This window comes from Narcine bancroftii, chromosome 3 (assembly GCF_036971445.1).
Source record: "Narcine bancroftii isolate sNarBan1 chromosome 3, sNarBan1.hap1, whole genome shotgun sequence".
Classification (NCBI taxonomy): Eukaryota; Metazoa; Chordata; class Chondrichthyes; order Torpediniformes; family Narcinidae; genus Narcine; species Narcine bancroftii.
The window spans coordinates 32337007-32357050 of NC_091471.1; the positions used below are offsets into that span (position 1 = coordinate 32337007).

Genomic DNA, 20044 nt, shown 5'->3' on the forward strand with positions numbered 1-20044 from the left:
TCTTGCTTCCCTTTCTCTGACTAAAGAGGCGCTTCAGGCTATTTCTGCCGATGGTGAATTTGTCTGCCTTACAGCAGGCAAAAGCAATTTCATGTACTATGGGTTGTTTTATTAGAGTGACAATAAGTTGAATCTTGAGACTCTTTTAGCCTTGATTTGTTTTCACTACTCCTTCGAGCCTTTCTCTCTCTGATCCCAAATTATCTTGTCAACTTTATCCCCCATTTCAATGTATCCCAAAGCCCAAGGGGCTGAGCTCTTTTCCTGTCAGTTTTAACTCCGTGACCAAGTCTTCATCTCGACTGTCATCGGGATCCCTGTTCCAGCTGGAAATTTCCCAATCTACAGCTAATTTCTTCGCTCTGACATCATCGCTCCCCCCTGATGTGACAATGACTATAGCAATCCTTATTTAGACTAATCTTAACTTGCAAGACTTGGAACACATGAACATTATCATCAAAAATGCTGACAAAGACATTGTTTGGTTAACTGACCTCTACCTCTCGTAAGCAATCTATGCCAGTTCTGACACCTCCTTAGGATCATGGTTCACCATTTAACATCAAGCCTTAGTTTCCCAGTCACTAGGGTCATTTTCTCCAGCAATCTTTCCTCCTCAGCTTCCAGATCTGGACCTAGTCACCATAAACACTGCACTTGAACCACTTCCCTTACATTGTGGTGGCACAGTGAATCATCTGGCCATTGGCCAAGGTGCTGTCTGTGTGGCGTCTGCATATTCTAAAAGTGTGTACATTTCCTCTGGGTGCTCTAGGTTCTTCCCATATGCCAAAGGCATCCAGGTTGGTAGGTTATTGGCCACAAAAAAATGCTCTTTGCACGTGAGTTATAAAATCTGGAGAAAGTTGATGAGAATGTGGTGAGAATAATGTAATCGAGGAGCCTCAGGGCCTGGTTCTATGCTCGATGTCAATTTCTTTAAAATCAATATTGTTTCTGTCTATGCTTATCCCACAGAATTTACTTCCTTACTTAGGCTATCTCCCTTTGTCCAATTTATTTACATTCACATATCAGAAACTTATTACACCTTTAGCTGCTTCAATAGATTCTGGTTCCAATTGGCTTTCAATTCCTCTATCTTCATCCCACATTAGGAGTGACTCAAGGACCATTCACTTATTCCATGAAAAGAAAATTCAAGCATACCTTGTCCACCATCACCGTGCTTTGCCTGTCTGAATGTATTCTCAGACTAAGCAAGTTTAATTTGGGTGGCACAGTTAGCAATTAACACAATGCTATTACAATGTCAACAACACAGGTTCGAAACCGGCACTGTCTGTAAGGAGTTTGTATATTCTCCCTGCATCTGTGAGGATTTCCTCCTGGTGCTCCAGTTTTCTCCCAGCATCGAAAATGTACGGGGACTGTAGATTAATTGGGTGTAATTGGGGCTCGTGGGCCAGAAGGGCCCGTTACCGTGCTGTTTATCTAAATTAAATTTGATTCATTTCCCTCATGTCCAAGATGTAGTTATGGGACTCCACATAGGTCCAAGCTCGGCTGGTCTCTTCATGGAATGCATAAAACAGTCCTCGTATGCGTCTCAGGCTGCCCCCCGTGCCCTGTGGCCTTTCCGCCATACACTGATGATTGCAACTGTTGCTTTCAGATCTCGTACAGAACGCTAAAGCTTCATCACCTTTGCTGGCCAAATCTTCTCCATTCTCAATGAAAAAGGATAAAGTTCATTCAAATTATTTCAGGCTAGGACTTCAAAACAAATCTCTTAACAAGGAGTCACAGAATCATATTCTGCCTGTTCTGCTCCACAAGCCCACACCTTCCTTTCAAATGCACGCTTCACCAATCATAGGCCAAACCAATTTTATTCTCCCATATTCCCATCAACTCTCCCCAGATTCTACCATCCATCGACATTGGAAGTAATTCTTAACAGCCAATTACCATCTTGCATAGCATTGGGATACATTTATTTTCAGTACTTCTGAGCGCACATTTCCTACATCATTTCATTGTGATGTAGGGAATGTGCCAACCTAATAGCACACAGGATAACCTGCATTTGATGTTTGCTGATCGATATTATCTAGATTAATTTAGGATAGGCAAGGTTTGATTTGATTCCACATTCAAAACGATAGCTATTCCACTAGAGTCTTGAATTGCCAAAGCTGTATGTCCAAAATTCTCAGAGTGTGGCTTCAACTTTCTGTACTCAAAGGAAAAGATATAACACCACCAAATTTGGACTCCAAAACTCTGTTTGCAGCGTGCAAAAAGTATGCTTTTTTTAAAAAAAAAGCACCCCATTTTTTCTCTTACTATTTGATCATGTTAAAATAAATGCCATCTCTCAGGTATTTGAGAATAAGGTGAACTGTTAGTCAGTGGCTTGTATAGCTGCACTTTACATCTCCAGCAACAAACTCTTGATTCAAATGGAACGTATAAAGTCAATATTTACAAATTAATTTTGAAGAATCTTGTATGATTCCTACAACACAATAAAGTCTCTATGCAAAGGCTGGGACTTCCAAAAACTGGAATACCTTTTTCTGTGAAGAAACTTTCTACACAGCGATTTTTATAAAATAAACTAGTCAGGATAGGTCAATAAATTGTAATCCTAGGAAATAAAGGCACACTAGAAGAGGAAATGCAAAGCAAAAATCCATTTATTTCATTTAAAGACTATAAGTCTTCCTTCTAGTATTGCTGAGGGTCTTACTCCTGGGAAATTAAGCAATCACAGTCTCTTTCGTAAGCTCAAATGCTTATTCCATTCCTGTGACCTCGTTAGAGATATCTATTTGGCCATTTCAAGTTTATCCAGGCCAGTACTTTTTTCTTAAGTCAAATGTCACTTTGTTTTGTTGGAACATGGACTTTTCTGACAAAAAGCAGCACTATTCCCACACTAACACCACTGTGGTTAAACCTGCATAATTGAATGTAGAATACCCTTTAAAAATCATTGTCGAGGTCAGTATTTCCCACCACTTCAAAAACTACTGACTGTAAAATATCGTCAAAGCAGAAGGATTTATAGAAAGTTTCATCCTCCAAGGTCTTCAAAACCCTTCACAACTGGCAACCTTGTGCATTCCATATAAAGTTACTGAATACCCTACCATCTGCTGTGCACATGAAAAGGACTGCTGATGCTTTGTACAAAAAAAACCTTCGGCAGTCCAGAATTACCAATTTTTTTTTTAAATGGACACAAGTTATGTAATTTCCTACGACAACAAAAAAAGTATAAAAACAACCAGTCTGATCTAGGACATCGTTGCAGCATTTAGTTGTTTTCAATTTCTTCCAGATCCAGATCGCCATAGTCGATTGGAAATATTCCTTCTTCTGTGCTTTCACAATCACTTGCTTCTTCCTCACTTTTACTTACTGGGACTTCTTCCCCAAAATTCCTTGGGCAGCAACTATCTCGGCTCCCCGGGACATGGTACCTTACAGAGTCATGCTCCTTTATTGGGCTGGTTCCTGGAGTGATGATATTCATTAAAAGATCATTGGAGTCACATGGTGAAGAGACAATAGTCTTCATATGGTGGTCATCTTCGTCGTCCTCTTCATAGTCAAGAGAACAAAGGCTTTTTGAGTTCTTTAATGTCTAAAACATAAAAAAAATACAACTTGGATTAATAACATTTATAGCTCCCTGAAGAAAGGAGAAAGCTGACAATTATTATACAAGATTGAATGAGGCCTTTGTTCTGAAACTACAACAGATTGTGGATCCCTGATTTTTAAATTCCTTACATTCCTACCTCACTGTTTGTCCTCTCTTCCAAACCATTCTTTTCTTACCTTTCCTGAAATTCTCACGTAGCCAAGTCAAATTTTCCTTGCATTCACCTTTGCGAAGAATTAGGTTAGATGTACCATAAATGCAAACTGTTATCCGATCCTACACGAAATCAGAAAAGTCAATAGGATAATGGCAAGAAGCTGCTTAATTAGGCTTCAATTCCTCCAAACAGATATCAGACTTATTAATAGGCTGAGCTCAATTTTTAAATACATCTAGGCAATGATCTCTCAGATCATCATATTTAATAGACGATGAAAAATCCAAATAAAAGACATTTGATGTCAAGAGATTTAATTTTTGCTTCTTTGAGAGGGATAAAAAAACTATTTCATTGTTTATCTGGAAAGGCAATATGCCATGAAACTCAGTGCACGGCATGCATTTTAGTCATAGAAAGTATGATTGATTTCAAAGGCGACTTGCATACAAGTTAATGACCAAACTCAGAACCACACAAATACCAATAATACTTACACAATAGGATGTTGGAAACCAACTTACTGAAATATGTTAACTGACTCAAAAAGTAATGCTTTCTATAGCAACAGAAAAGATTGGCTTGTGAAAAGCACTACAAATATTTTTAACCACCTTTTGTGGATTCTATATCATAGTAAATTTGAAACTGATCAAATTATGAGATAAGGAAAATTTAATGACTCAATTCTATTTTACAGCTTCCAATGTATTTCATGCTATTAATAAACAAGTCTTAGCTATTTCGTACCTTCATTTAGCACAGCAGTTTTGCACTAGAAAAGAAAACCAAAGCAAAATTTCTGCAGCGGTCTCTCAGAGAACAATTAAACATGCCAGCTAGCATCCTTGCCCAAGAAAATAGTAAACTCAGTATTTTTTTAAATCTATTTTAATTATGTAATTCCCAATCGTACAGGTACTTGCTTTAATCTGGTCAAGTACTAGGTCAAGTGAAATTTGCAACAATGAGAACAACTAGAACAGGCCATTTCTTTCTCAAGGCAAAAGGCCACCAAGAGAACACCTCAGCTTCCGAATGTTCCTTTACAAAGTACGTTACTCCCAAAGATGATTCATCAGAATATCATGCAATACATTTGAGATTGGAGTTGGTGAAACTATTTCTATTTAGTACTGAATCATGAAATTATTTCATAGACGTTCATTTAAATAGACCTTAAGAAAATGTTTCCTTTGGTTGAAAGTCACTATTTTCAAATACTGTTGCTACTAGAAGAACAAGCTCCCCATTTAAAAAATGTAAGTCTCTGAAATTATTTGTCACATGGAGTTGTTGGGCTTCAACTAATGGAATAGCTTAAACCTTTAAAATTGTACAAAATTAAGAGCGGAGGTGAAAAAATAGAAAACAGGATTAATTTGAGAGCAACAAATTAGTTATTTGCTGCAAGGTTTTCCCGAACCAATATCAATTCAAAAAATATTTAACAGCTACTAAGCAGGTTACATTTACCAATGAATAAACTGTATCCCATTTTAATTTAACTTGTACTGCAGATTACAACCAGCAGAATGCTGCAATTTGTACATATTTAACAATTAAAAGTCAGATGGCAAAATCTGAAGGTTGATTGTCACTTTAGGAAACTGACAATTCTGAAGGGAATGGAGGGATATGGATCATCTGCTGGGAGAAGAACATTTAATTCAGCATGACGTTCAATGCAGGCATCCTGGGTTGCAGGGCCTGTTCAGTTTTGGTCTCCTTGACTGAGGAAGGACATCATTGCCATGGAGAGAGTGCAGAAAAGGTTTCCCAGCTTGATACCAGGGATGGTGGGACTTGCATATGAAGAAAGGCTAGAACGACTGGGCTTGTACTTGCTGGAGTTTAGACGATTAAGAAGGAGATTTAATAGAAACGTTCAAAATTCTTAAGGGGACTGACAGGTTAGATGCAGGAAGATTGTTCCCAATGTTGGGCAAGTCTAGAACCAGGGGTCACAGTTTAAGGATAAAGGGGAAGTCCTTTAGGACTGAGATGAGGAAGAATTTTTTCACTCAAGAGGGTGGTGAATTTATGGAATTCTCTGCCACAGGAAGTGATTGAGGCCGGTTCCATAGCTATATTTAAGAGAGAGTTAGATTTAGAACTTGTGACTAGGGGGATCAGGGGGTATGGAGAGAGAGCTGGAACAGGGTACTGAGTGGATGATCAGCCATGATCAAAATGAATGGCAGTGTAGGTTTGAAGGGTCAAATGGCCTACTCCTACGCCTATTTTCTATATTCCCTTATTTTTGTGTAGAATTATAGAGTTTGATAGCATGGAAACAGGCCTTTTGTCCCAACTTGTCCATGCCAACCAAGCCAGTCCCATACTTCTCCAAACATTTGCCTCTCCATATCTTGAATGTTACAATTGTCACCTGCTTCTATCATTTCCTCTAAAGCTCATTCCATATATCCAGGTGCCCTCGAGGTCCATTTTATATCTTTCACCTTGTATCTATGCCTCCTAGTATTAGATTTCTCTATCTTTGAAAAAAGCCCTAAAGTTATCAAGTTCATCAAGTTATGACCATACTCTGCTAAAAGTAATCTTTAGCAAGCAGATTCTGTGCTCAGCGTTACTAAAACATATCGCCCCATTCACACTGGTACTTTAACCCAATAATTAATCATCAATCTACTGGTGAATGCTCGCAAACTGGCATGCAGGTGTCAGATCGCCCCAAGGATGGACTGGATAGGGAGGGTGCATCATCGCCGATTCATTTTGAATTGGTGTACCAGTTAGCCAAATGTGAAAGGGACATCACCACTGGAGGATAGGTAACCCTTTGCTCTGGAATGCAAGGTGGTGAATGTGAAAGGGCGCACTCACATGGGTTCAGTGGGAGCGGCAAAAACACTATTTTGAACCGGTTCACTGAACTGCCAATTTACCGGTTAGCCAATGTAAAAAAAAGGTTAATAATTGCAGTTAAACTCAGTTCTTCTGGACAATTACCTTACAATTGATTACCTATCTTCAATTTAACAGCAGCTGTACAAATACACAGCCAGCAATGGATTCCAATGAGCATCTCAGCAAAAGTGGACCTGAAATTTTAAACTGCCAGACAGGAAATATATTCATTCATTTACAATCTATCCTGCTCAAGTTAGAGATATGACTGATATCTTGTGTGGGGTAGCTTTCATGGAATTTCTCCACCAAAAGGGAATGGACGTTGCTTTTTGAAGTATTAGGCTTAGTCAACACTATGGAAACAAGAGAGAATGGGGAATGAGTGGGTAGCCGGGTTTCAACCAATGATCTTATTGAAAGACAGAGTGGGTTGATGAGCTGCACTGATCATTCTTCTTCTCGCCTCCTTTGAATCTCTGTTTCCCTGACAAAAGATAGATCACTTTTAAAGAGGTGAGTGGAAAATGGAACAGTATTGATAGCATTAAATAGTTGTCTTTGTTCGTGATGAACACATATTATTTCAGTCAACCAAAATAACCTTTTCCTCTCAAAGTTAGCTTTCAACCCAATTATGAAAGTATAACGTTCTTCTTCCATTTGACATGGAGTAAAGTTTGCCCACTGATTGCTTACAATTTGCAGTACGTGGCAAAGTGACACCCTTGCTTAATAGCATAAAGTTCAAGCTTATTATCATCCAAATGCACAAGTACAACCTGATGAAATGGCATTTTCTGGTCCTTGGTGCAAAACAGACAGGAACACAACCAGACATAGCACAACAATACTGAGAACAATACTGTACACGCGCAGGACAAATAGGCACATATAAAAATAAATGCCTTTGACTTGAAAATATTGCTCAGTTATTGGCACTAGTGGGCCATGCATGGCAGGTTAGGCCAGAACCCAGATTCCCCTTCATCTGAAAAAGGTTGAGAACCACAGGATTAGAATTTTGGATGGTTGATATGAGTAATTCCTTTGGTCGTTCAGCATTCTCACTGCCCGTGGGAAGAAGCTGTTTCTCAGCCTGGTGTTGCTGGTTCTTCTGTTTCTATCTAGGTGGGGGTAGTTGAAAGATGCTGTGTATAGGGTGGAAGAAGTCCTCCATGATTCTGTGTTTCAAATAACAATCCTAGTAGATCACATCAATGGTGATCTTCTTTTGGGGGGGTGGGGGGGGGGGGAAGAGAAGAGAGAGGGAGCAGTGAAGGGAAACCCCAGTGATGCCATTTGCCAATTTTATGGTCCTGTGGATTGATTTCCCATCCTAGCAGCTGTATCACACACCCATGCAAGCTGGCAAGGATACTCTGAATAGAGCTCCTGCAGAATGTTGACCTGATGATGGCCAGTATCCTTGCCTGCTTCAGTCTTCTCAGGAAGTGCAGTCGCTGTTACACATTCCTGATAAGAAAATGATCTACAAAAATCCTGGTTGCCTGTGATACAGGTATTCCATTCCTACCATTTGATACTGATATTTCCAAAATACTGTCATGTCCAACGACAATGAATCAAAAAATACACAGCAAACAGGAAGTAAAAGATTAAATTTAATATGACAATTTGCAGTGCATGAAATAAAAACTGGATTGCATGAGGTAAAAGAAGTAGCTTAGAGCAAAATGAAAGGTAAAATCTTTTGAAAAGCTGCCAGGTAATATTTGTGATTTAATATGTCATTAAAAATCATTTTTTATCTCAAGACATATTTGCTGGTTACATTTACATTGTGAATAGTTGATAAAAACCAAATTTTATTTTTTAATATTAACAGTCCACAATTTATTTTAGTTGCCTCATTTTTAAATTGCTGCTTTTTTTGGTTAATTGTTTAGTGCCATGTGATTCCAGCGTGAGTGACCTGGGTTTGAATCTGGCACTGTCTGTAAAGAGTTTCTACGTTCTCCCTGTGTCTGCATGGGTCTTCTCCAGGTGCTCCGGTTTCCACCCACCCTCCAAAAGCGTAAAATCTTTATAGGTTAATTGGTGCATTTGGGTGGCAGGAGCCCGTGGGCTGGAAGGGCCTGTAACTGCTGTATCTCTCAATATCAGGTCATCAAATTCTGAAGATAATGGAGAAAGATGCAAACCTATTCAGATTAAGTGAAACACAATTTCTATTTTTAACTATGAATGTAAAGTTTCGACCATGCTATACATAAAAACCTAATCAAAACAATGAATTAGGTCCTGCCTTCTTTCCTCTTAAGTCATCATCGCTTATATTCAAAATTTCTATGCCTCTTATCCTTTAGATACAGTTGGTTCTTCAATTGTAATCTAACAACTTTTTTGCAATAAACTAGTTCATAACTAACAATAATGTATATTTAATCTTGCAAACCTGTTTGGCTGCAGCAATTAAGAATACCAGTGCAATGCATGTACAATATACTTGTGTGTGACAAAAGATCACCATCTTTATCAGTTCCAAGATGTGGCTCCAAGGATAAGTCAAAAGGCTATGGTGACTTTATTTACAGCAGTGGTTCCCAAACTTTTTCAGGCCTTTTCCAAGGCCACATCCCTAGTGCCATCTCCCCCCTCCCCCCCCCCCACCCCAATGCACATAAAACAAAGAGACACCTATTTCTTTGTATTAGGTCTACTGTAAATTTCAAACTACAATTAATCCAAGAAGTGGATTTATTTCACAAATGAAACTTTTCGGAAACCAATTTATTTAGCAGGTGGTTGGGGCTTAAAAAAAGGAAGGAGGGGTCTGTGTATTTATATGCAATTTAAATGTACATTACAACTTGAAGATTATTTGAAATTCTTACAAACCTGGAGCCTTGACCCTTCCAGACGTGAATGTGGTGCGTATCGTGACCAGGGCACGTCATCAAGAAACAAACATTCACTGCCCCCTTTTTCTTCACCACCCCTGACCATCCCCTTTTTCTTCACCATCCCATTTCTCCTCACAGCCTCCTTGGTTCTTCCCCTCTCCCCCAGGAGGGGCTGCAGCACCCACTTTGGGAATCACTAATTTACAGAATGATTATGTCAGGCTGGGACATTTTTACAGAAGCTTAAAGTCTATACCTGCACAAACGCAAAAGTCTGCAGTCACTGCGACTTTGGTTAAAAACATAAAATTGTTGAAAGAACTCAGCAGGCCTTGCAGCCCACCCTGGAGGTAAAGATACTGCATATAACCAATGGCATAAAATATTAGTGAAAGATTGTGGACAAATTTTTGAAACAGAAGATATAGAAATTGGATATTGCGGGAGTTTTTTTTTTAAATACACAAATTTATTTCCCCAGTGCTTTGATTTGGCCATTCTTTAGATATCCCATTGTCAAAGACCAGGGGAATGTTTGAATACAGAAGGCTATTTCATTAAAAAGCAGTTGAGGCCTAATTTCACATTGTAATCCCATGGTGATCTGAAGGCAGCCAAATGCCAGATGCTCTCAGTGCCCACCACCTTAGTAATGCTCTTTCATTGCAGCAAATGCCTCTAGCCTCTATTCATGACTAAGCACACCATCCTGTTATCTGCTGTCACAGGATAACACATTGGATTGTTTGGAATTTGTTTTGACAATTGATTATCAGCTCCAAGGCCCAGCGACGGCTATTGGCTTTCCTTCTCCACTCAGCTGGATTTTGAACTTTAAATGGATGCTTTTTGAGAACAATGGGTAAAAGCAACTGATTGTTCACATATTGCTCAGAGAGTAAAAAGCCAACATCCATTTTTGGCTGAGCTTGTCCAGAATTAATTTGCCTGTAACCAAAGCATTCACTTCCATTCAGAAAAAAATCCTCACGCTCAACCAATGTTTTATCTGAATGAACAGGCTCTGTCTTCTGGCACGCAGCCTATTTTCAAACCTGAGTATGTAGTCAGACAGACGTAAATATACACAAACAATCATGTTCAGTCCTGTTCGAGATTCGCTCAATAAATATATTTTTAATGTTTTTTTAAAATATACTCATCATCATACAGGAGGCCACTCATCTCATTGGGGCATGCCAGCTCCCAACATTGCCATCCCATTGGTTGTTCTAGTTCATTGTGGCCCTGCAACCTGTTCCCTCTCACATTCCCACCAGCTTCCCTTTGGTGTTAACTCATGATTTTCTTTTCATCCAAGCTGGTCTCTCACCTGACTAGTTCATTTTTACCCAAAAAACACCGACTCCAAGGACAGAAAAAAGGGAGCAATGAAAAATGGTTACCAGTATTTGTCATATTGATAATTGGAATACAGTGATGTTCTCCAAGAGTCAGTGGGAGAAATAAAAACTGCTATTATTAAAAATATACTTTGATTTTGGAATACAGTAAAAGTGCTAAATCTGCCGATGGCAAACATCAACCTAGATTGTATACCTAAAATGGATGAGAGGGGGGGGGGTGGGGGGATGGTTTGGGAGGAAAGGGGGGGGGGAGAAAAAGTCACTGTATATGTGTGAAAAGAAATAGTGTATATCATGGCTAATGTGATTTATGGTGTGAAAAATAAAAAAATTAAAAAAATTAAAAAAAAAAAGAATGCTGCTAATAAACTGCCACAGGATGTAGACATACTAGTACAATAAGCAGATGTAATAGAGGTAATAGAGACTTAATGGCACTGTTCTGAAAGTTCTGCAGGAACAGACACCTTGGGGGCTCATGCACCAGTATTTGAAAGTGGCAGGACATGTGGAATTTTGGGATTTATAAATAGACAAAAGCAGAACTTTTGCTGAACTTTTTTAAAAGCTGCACTTAGGCTTCACTCAACATTACTGAAACAGCATTTCTAGCCACCGTTACACTGCCGTTTGTGGGAACTTGAGGTGACTACACTTGTACAATACTTACTGAGCAGCAAAACACTGATGATGAAAAATCATTCAAAGTTAAGCCTATTTTGGGTGGACACAAAAAAATCTGAAAATCCAGAGTTAAAATAACCCCATTGGCAACTTTTCTTGTTGCCGTTTACGGCAACTGTGTTAATAACGTACTTTCATTTAAATGTCAATTTTTGGGGGAAAAAATAATTTAATACATTTCTGTAATGGCTGTAATTTCACATGTGCAAAAAGAATGAAGCTTAAAGGCCCAATGCTCTTCTGTTCTCCCACTCCAATATTCTTATTTACAGGGAAATACAATTTGGTCTTTCACTTACAAACATTGATGTCATTTGGTTAAGTTAATTTTAATAGTTAAATAACCTTTAGATAGCTTGACATCGTTGTTTCAAATACAATTTTGTAACTAATTTTGCTATTTTTGTTGCAATCCTAAAGAATAAATATCTCCAATGACCTGACCAAGGACAAGACAATCGAAAATACAAATGCCCATCATTTCTTCGAAAACTAAGGAAGTTAGGCTTAGCCCCCATTCCTCAGCAACGTTTATGGATGCACCACATACTTAATGAATGCATCAGTGTCTGGGAGCTGCTCTACAGATGGTAGTGAATGCCGCTTAAAATTTAATGAAAACTTTTCCCTCCATGGACTCTACATCATCTACTACCTCAGAAAGGCAGCTAATACTATCACACCCTGGACACATTCTCTTTTCCTCCCATCGGGGAGAAGACTTACAAGTGTGATAGCACATTGCAACAGGCCTAAAGATTTTTTCTTTCCTGCAGCCAGTGGGCTCTTGAATGAAAGTACTCTCATGCTGCCCTTGCTTGGTGCTAATTGATCTTCCTTTTCTTTGTAATTCTACATTCTGTAAATTGTGCCTCTGCACAGCTGCATGCAATGTCATAAATAACCCGTTGTTCTCTCGCACAAGAGCACCAAGTATTTTGTGACAAATAAATTTAAATAGCTGAATCTCACTGCTGCCATAGTCAGTGGGGAAAGCATCTTATAACATCAATCCTATCCATTTAACAATTCTTAATCTTTGAATGTTTTAAAAAAAAGTTTCACTTATTTTGTGGGATGTTGACTTTATTGTTGAAATTAACAATTATCACTCAAACTGGGCAGACGCTAGGCTGAATGGTTTGCTTCCATGGCTTTAATTTTATGATTCATTCAGCATAGGATGCCCAGAGTCTGATCTGTTCTTATAACAAAAGTGGCTGAACCAATTGAGTATCCAATCAAGAAGTTACCCCAGCATGCTAATACCAGTGTTTTCAAGGAACCTTGTGAACTGTTTTTTTTCCAAACCTTTTTGGATGAGTGGCTCAGCTCTCCTTTGGAGATGGTCATTGCCCATTACCTACTAGATCATCTCTGATCTCTGTCCATGTTGTGCTGTGTACTGCTTCATTTTAAGAGTTTCAACTGGAATTTAACATTCACTGATTGTGCAACACTCCTCCTTTTGATCTTATGGAAGGCAAAATGTAACAGTTGAAAAGGTTGGGGTAAGGAGGGTAATCGGAGCAGTTTGTGCAGTGAGATTCGGATGATTGATCTCCAAGTATAGCCAACTTTGTAAGTATGATCATAACTGCAAATTATGCTGAGATTTCCCCAGGATTGTTTTTTTTTTACTCTGGATTCCAACACTTGCAGTCCCTGGTGTCTGCAGAGCTTTTATCTGCTTGACTGAAATCTGGTTTTGCTATCTTTTTTTGCATGATAGCAAAATCTTTAAATCTTTCTGCTTTACCTGTATGGAGCATATTCTAAGCTGTGGCTCTCAGCAAGCCATTCTGCCTTCTGCATGGAACCAGGTATGCCCATTATTGATTAGTTGGATCTGTTTTGAGTCTACCTGACCTAACATGATTGTAATACCACACAAAGAAGTCACTCTTGATGTGAAAGTGCTATTTTGGTTCTCATTTCTTGGTCAGAAGGTCTCACTTTCAAGTTAACAATTGGATTGAGTGCATTACAAAGGCTAGCAGTTCATTGCAGTACTAAGTGGGCTTGTCACAGGCATCACAACCAGATTCTATAGTCCAGTAGAGATGAACAGCCTTCTGATATCTTATACATACTTCTACACTTCCCCAATTAAAGTAATGATTATTGATGCACCGTTTGAAATTATGGAGCATAGCTTGAACAAAATATCACACTACCTGTAAGGAGTTTGTAAGTTTTCCCCGTGTTTGCATGGGTTTTCCTTGATGGCTCCAGTTTCCTCCCACCCTTCAAAACGTACCAATGGTTGTAGGTCAATTGGGCGACAGGAGCTCATGGGCCAAAAGGGCCTGTTACTGTGCTGCATGTCTAAATAAATTTTAAATTTAAATTAAATTTATCCATAATCACAAGTCTCATAGTGGCATTTGACCACACTGATGACTTAGGAAGCCAAACAAATTGAAGTACTTGATTTTAATTTTATTTTGGTAGCTTGAAAACAAAGCAAAATTAATGGCATTTTATTGAGGCGTCATTTAATCTGGTGGTATCTTCACAATGTGGGACACACAGTGACCAATCCCAGTTGAAAATAAATCAAAGGTCCAATCAACAACAAAACCTGGAATTTAGTCCAATGATATCTGGACCTTGAGCTTGAACAGTCCAACTGGACATTGATTTTCATAACTTAGTTTAAGTTCCACATTTACAGTGAATTGATGAGTTAGATGCAGACTGTGGCTTGAACTAGATTAGTGAGACATTAACCAGAAAGCAAGCATCACCATTAGAAAATTTGTCTTTGCAATGCAAGGACTAAAATAAATATGTGTCCATGACTTTTTTATCTAACGTGATTCAAGTACTTGCTTTGACTAAATAGGATTAAACACAGTATAGAATTGTTCTCAAGATTTTGAGAACCACATTAGGGAAAACAGCAGTCCATTTACAAAGCAACTAGAACAATTAAAAAAATGTACAACACTGAAATGTGCTTGAAGGGCCACCTCGACTGTAAAGCCTACAAATCCCATTGGCTGTAATAGGTTCGAATCCAAGCACCTGACTGAATTCCTTTTAAACTTTGTAATTATAACTTTACTTGCCACTTCCTCTGGCAGCTTCCTCTATATATCCATTCTTTGTGGAAAAACACACCTCTCAGCTCACCTTTAAACCTGTCCTTTCTCATTATAAAACAATGTGGGCCTCTAGTTTTAGATTCTCCTACCTTCGGGGTAAAAAAGACTATCTACTCTATGCTCCTTAATTTGATAAACTTCAATAAGGATATCCTCAGGGTCCGATATTCCTGAGAATAAACAGCGGATAAAATCTTTCCAAGCCCTCCATTCCAGAGCTCATGAAAATGTATCGGAATCACTAATGAATTATTTTAAAATTGGTGAGGTGAATAGGCAGATATTTTCGTGCTTTATGGCAGACCATCCATATTTGAATGCCAACATCAACTCTATTGTGCAACCATCTTTGAGTTTTGTACTAACTGATACAAATTTTATGTGGGACAAAATGGTCAATCACCTGAAGTTGCTCTAAGAACCTTTGATGTCCTGGGCAGAAGAATATTAACCCAGTGATTTTCTCTTTTCTAATTACTCTCTCTCAATTGATTCACTAGACGAGTTCAGGAGGACCTTTTTTAATGTATGCTCTTTAACTGGCAACTCTGGATATCTGAATCAATAGACATATGCAATATTTCAGATCTATCACCATCCACATCAATATCTTTATTTTTATTTTAAAAAGGTGGACAATGAATCCTAGCTACGCGGGAAGGTAACACTGACGCAGAAATGCTCATTAACTGCAATAAGCCAGCTGAAAACAATCATCCCTGGCAGCTTTATCCAGGAGCTGCTTGCCAAGTCTCAAGCTCATTAAAAACCTAATGATATTTTGTAACAAGTTCACTCTGTTAGACCAAACTAAATTACAGAGAGGGAAATGTAAAGTGGAAGCAGCTGCTGCCAGCCTTTCTCTCCCGCCCCCCCCCCCCCCCCGCCACCCCCCAGCAGACAATGCCAACAACAGGAGCTGCAGCTGCCACCCGAGAGCTGGGCCCAAGAGCCTTCAAATTAACTCTTCCTAGCAGTGACTGCTCTTCCACTTGTTAGTGTGAAACACTTCACACCTGAGAGCCGTCTCCATACACCAAGATGCTCAGCAAAACTTGTACAGTTTTGGTCATAGATTTCATATCCTAATGGAAATCAAGGACAAAACCTGATGCTCAAAGAGCCCCGATTTAAGAACACCACACCTTACACCCATAGTTCTCTTGTTTCATATATTAAGAGGTGTTCTTTAAACTGTACCACCATAAACTACTCATACCTATTTGACAATAAATTTGTGTTTCACTCTATACTCATTTGACAATAAATAAACATTTCAAATTGGGAGTGTGGCCATGAGTCAAAAAGGTACATTGTTTCGATTATGTTTTTCATCATCATGGGTGAAAATTACTTCAGTCATTGCATTAAACTACAGCAGAATATACTGTGCAACAGTTGCTGAGTAAATTCAAGATATAATAGGGGTTACCACAGGAAAGTGATATTAAAGTACAAGATCAACCATCTTACTGAAGACGGATATTGCCCATTCCTGCTTTTATTCAGGTTCCAGCCCATAAGAGAATAATTATCTGAAATTTAAATGTCGTCTATTTTGCATAAACAGTACCCATAATTTACTTATATTTATGACAGATGGATATCATTGAGAGCTTTTGTAAAAAAAAATTAAGGAAAGGATGGCATGGTTAACATGGTGCTGTTATAGCACCAGTGACTCGAGTTAGAATCTGGTGCTATTTGTAAGGAGATTGTACATTCTTCCGCATCTGTGTGGGTTTCCTCCGGGTGCTCCTGTGTTTCAAAAATGTACCGCGGGGTTGTAGATTAATTGGGTGTAACTGGGCAGCACGGGCTCGTGGGGCTGAAAGGGCCTGTTACTGTGCTATATGTCTAAATTTCAAAAATTTGTACAAATTTCCTACAGGGTAGCCATCCTATTTGGAATTTATCTTCACAGATAAATTCGCATATCATCGAGCCCCATGTGTGTATATATGGATGAAAAGTGTAAAAATAATGTGACCATAATAAAAAGTTACATTACAGGCACAGTAAATGGGTTCACAAATGGTAATAAGCACTCCTCCGTCCATCTTGTCCCTGCTCAAATTTTCAAGAGCCTAAGCAGGTAATAGAACCCAATGTATATTGAGGACATCGTTTCAAGATCCAGGAGAGTAGATTTAAGATAGATATAATTCTTCTCCCAAAGAGTAATGAATCTGTGGAATTATCTGCAAAAAGGAGCAGTAGAGACTGGAGCAAAATACATTGTGCCTGGAGGAACTCTCAGCAGGTCGAGCAGCATTAGTAGGAGAAAAAGAAACACCAATGTTTCAGGTATTTTGCCTAGATGCCGAGTTCCTGCAGGAACTTTCTCGTTAAATGCCCTGAAGACACAGATAGATTGTTTTTAAGAATAGGGGAATTAAGGGTGATGGAGGATAGGCAGTTAGGTGAAGATGAGTCCATAGCCCGATCAGCCATCATCTTACTGAACAGCAGAGCAGGATTGACGGGCCAATTGACCTACTCCTATTCCTTTTCGTTCTTATGTAATCTGGTTATGCGGATTTGTATTAAATTATATTAGGAAATTCCCAACTTACAAGGCTCCACCACGGTCAATGGAGACTGGCAATTAGAGGCATAAACCCTGTACAGAATCAGCTGAAAAGGTCAAATAGAAAAGATAAATCAGAGTTTACTGCAGCTAAAAAACTAATCTAAGACTGTAGTAGACCAGTCTACATACACATAAACCACAGTATAAACAGCATATCAGTTTGTTGACAGGACCATGCACTTGAGGATAACTACACAACTCAAGAAGAAAGCTAAATTTCCAGAGGAGCTATTAATTTTTCAAAATCTTTGAATATACTTACGTAAATCACCTAGGTAGTTGTGAATTGAACATGGAAAATACCAGTTATTGCAGATAAACTAATAACCAAAGAAATCCAATCAATTTATGTTTTAAGTCAAAGTTGGTTTATAAAACAATTAAAGCTATACAGCAAAAACCCCTGTAATCTGGAATTCAAGCAATCGGCAGCCTCAAGCAACCAGCAAAATAAAAGCAAGGAAAATAAGTAAGAGCAAAGTAAATATGTAAAAATACATGTTTTAAATTGTAAAAGTAAATATTCTCTGAAGTAACACATAAACCTTTGAAGAAAATGGGAGCAAATATACTGCCAGTAGAGTGCCATGGTCGTGCTTTGCTTGTGGCAGCCATTTGAATAAAGTTGGGCGAAACAGCAATAGTCCCGCCCAGGATGAAGAGATGGTTGATGCCACTCACTATTGGGGTGGCTCTTTTAAAATGTCTCCTTATCCCTGCTTTACTAAGATTTGCTCAGGTCAGAGGCTTTATATGGTAATGGCACTGATTTACCCCACCTTACAAATAAAGAATACACTCACTCGTTTCTTTCAGCATACCATGAAGTCTACTTGTTTATTATTATTCACTAGACACAACATTGCATTCTTCAACTTCCCCCAACACCACCCAGTTAAACTCGTCTAACATTCTCATTGGCTCACTGCCACACGGGTGATCCTGACACTCACTCGCCTCTCGACGAAGGTAAATACGTGACCATGACAACCCCCCCCCCCCTACACCCAGCCTTTGAGCCATGCAAGGAGGTGATTGATTGAAACTATCCCGCTAAGTAATGGTCTGGAGGGCTGACATTTTGGCCCGACCTCATAAGATAGTGCAATATAGGCGATGCAGGTCCGACTGGCAAGGGTGCGACTGCTCCTCTCACTCTGACGCAGAACGTGGACCGTCGCTCTCTGCTGGCTTTAATCTGTCCATGGAAACAGTCAGCTTTTCCATTCCTGTTGATCACAAAAGTCTTTGAAAAAACATAAAAAGGACCATCGTAAACAGGCTGAAGTGGTTTACGAAAAGCAGGTCGGAGGAATATGCGAGTTCTGTGTTGTAAATCATTCAGCACATACACAGCAGGTGACACCTGCTGCATAGGAGTAGGTTGGAGTAATTTGATGTTTTCCTGAAGACGATTAACGTAACTAGCTGGATCATAGAGTGTTGTGCTTGGACTCGGGTTCATTAACTCGCCTGGCAAGGTTAACATAGTGTTATATACCTGCTCTGCTGCTAAATATCCAAGATCTGCCTTAAGAGCAGTACACACTCCATGGAGAACCATGGGCAAATGTTCACTCCACGTAGATGCATCACCACCTGCTGTTAATGCTGCCTTCAACTGTCGATGAAAGCACTCATGAAGCGGTTGGCCTGTGGATGGCAAGCTGTGGTGTGTATATGGGTAGGGACAAAAGATCAGTGAGAGCTTGGATCAAAGCTGGCTCAAACTGAAACCCTCAATCCATTATAATAGTGACCAGAACATGAAAAGATTGAATCCTACGATCCACGAATGCCCTAGCGACTGTCTCCACGGAGGTAGTCCAGTCTTCACATGCGAGAAGATAAGTATATCCACAAGATGGCAGAAGCAGGCCTACCAAATCCAGGTGCATGTGCTGGAAATGAGAATCTGGAGCAACAAAATCCTCCAGCTTGGATTTCGTGTGTCTAAAGACTTTAGAGCGTTGTCACAGCAAGCAGGTCCTTGCCCAAAATCAAACATCCCATTTAACATGAGGTAGGGTAAAATGTTCCAGAACTAGTTTAATTGATGCTTTTCTACCAGGATGTGATAGATTGTGAAGATAGATTGAGAAGAGACTCAAAAATCTCCCACCTCATAGCCGCTGGCACAAAAGGCCTAGGCCTTCCTGTAGGAAAAATCATAGACCAACTTTTCACCCATCTTGAAGATGGACACTAGAGTTGACCTGGCGATACTGTAAGAGATTGGGATCAGAGTGCTGTACACGAGCCACGGTGGTGAAATTGATGGCAGTAGTTGTATGTAAGGTGCCAATGTCGCACCTAGACAGGACATTGGCCTTGGCATTCACTTTTTTCTCGGATGTGCTATATGACTGATTAAAAACGTAGGATGAAGTCCAAGTGCTGAAATATGTGCTTGTACTCGCAGTATGCATGAGGCTGATGGTCTATATAAATGATGAAAGGATGACCTTCCAATAAAAAGTGGAAATATTCCACTGTGAGATAGATGGCCAAGAGTTCTCAACCAAATCTACTCTACTTTGCCTGAGCCAGTGACAGCTTGGCTGGAAAAAAAAGCCAGAGGTTCCAATTGCCCATGGTCTCGTTGCTCTAACTCTGCTCCCACAGCACTGACAGATGTATGTGTGGTAAGAGAGAGCAAGGCGTTGGGCTTTTGATGGACAAGCATCGTGGCATTAGCATGTTCAGTCCTCACATCACTGAAAGCACGCACAGCATCATCTCTCAATGTTCA

At 39.4% G+C, this 20044-nt stretch overlaps 1 protein-coding gene across 16 annotated transcripts in view; it reads right to left on the reverse strand.

Moving 5' to 3' along the window:
- The window catches only part of LOC138757050 (protein FAM53A-like), a 181706-nt gene that overhangs the window by 36839 nt on the left and 124823 nt on the right, over positions 1-20044 (reverse strand). For 8 of the 16 annotated variants that reach the window (XM_069923717.1, XM_069923719.1, XM_069923718.1 and 5 more), the window contains one exon: positions 2649-3619. The exons of 3 other annotated variants lie outside the window; for them this stretch is intronic. In XM_069923717.1, coding sequence (XP_069779818.1) covers positions 3290-3619 — 330 coding nt within the window. In that variant the 3' untranslated portion in view covers positions 2649-3289. Of the gene's footprint in view, positions 1-2648; positions 3620-3816; positions 3917-8787; positions 8810-20044 lie in introns of those variants that run through there. 5 more of the 16 variants (XM_069923725.1, XR_011353310.1, XM_069923729.1 and 2 more) reach the window with 5 other exon arrangements.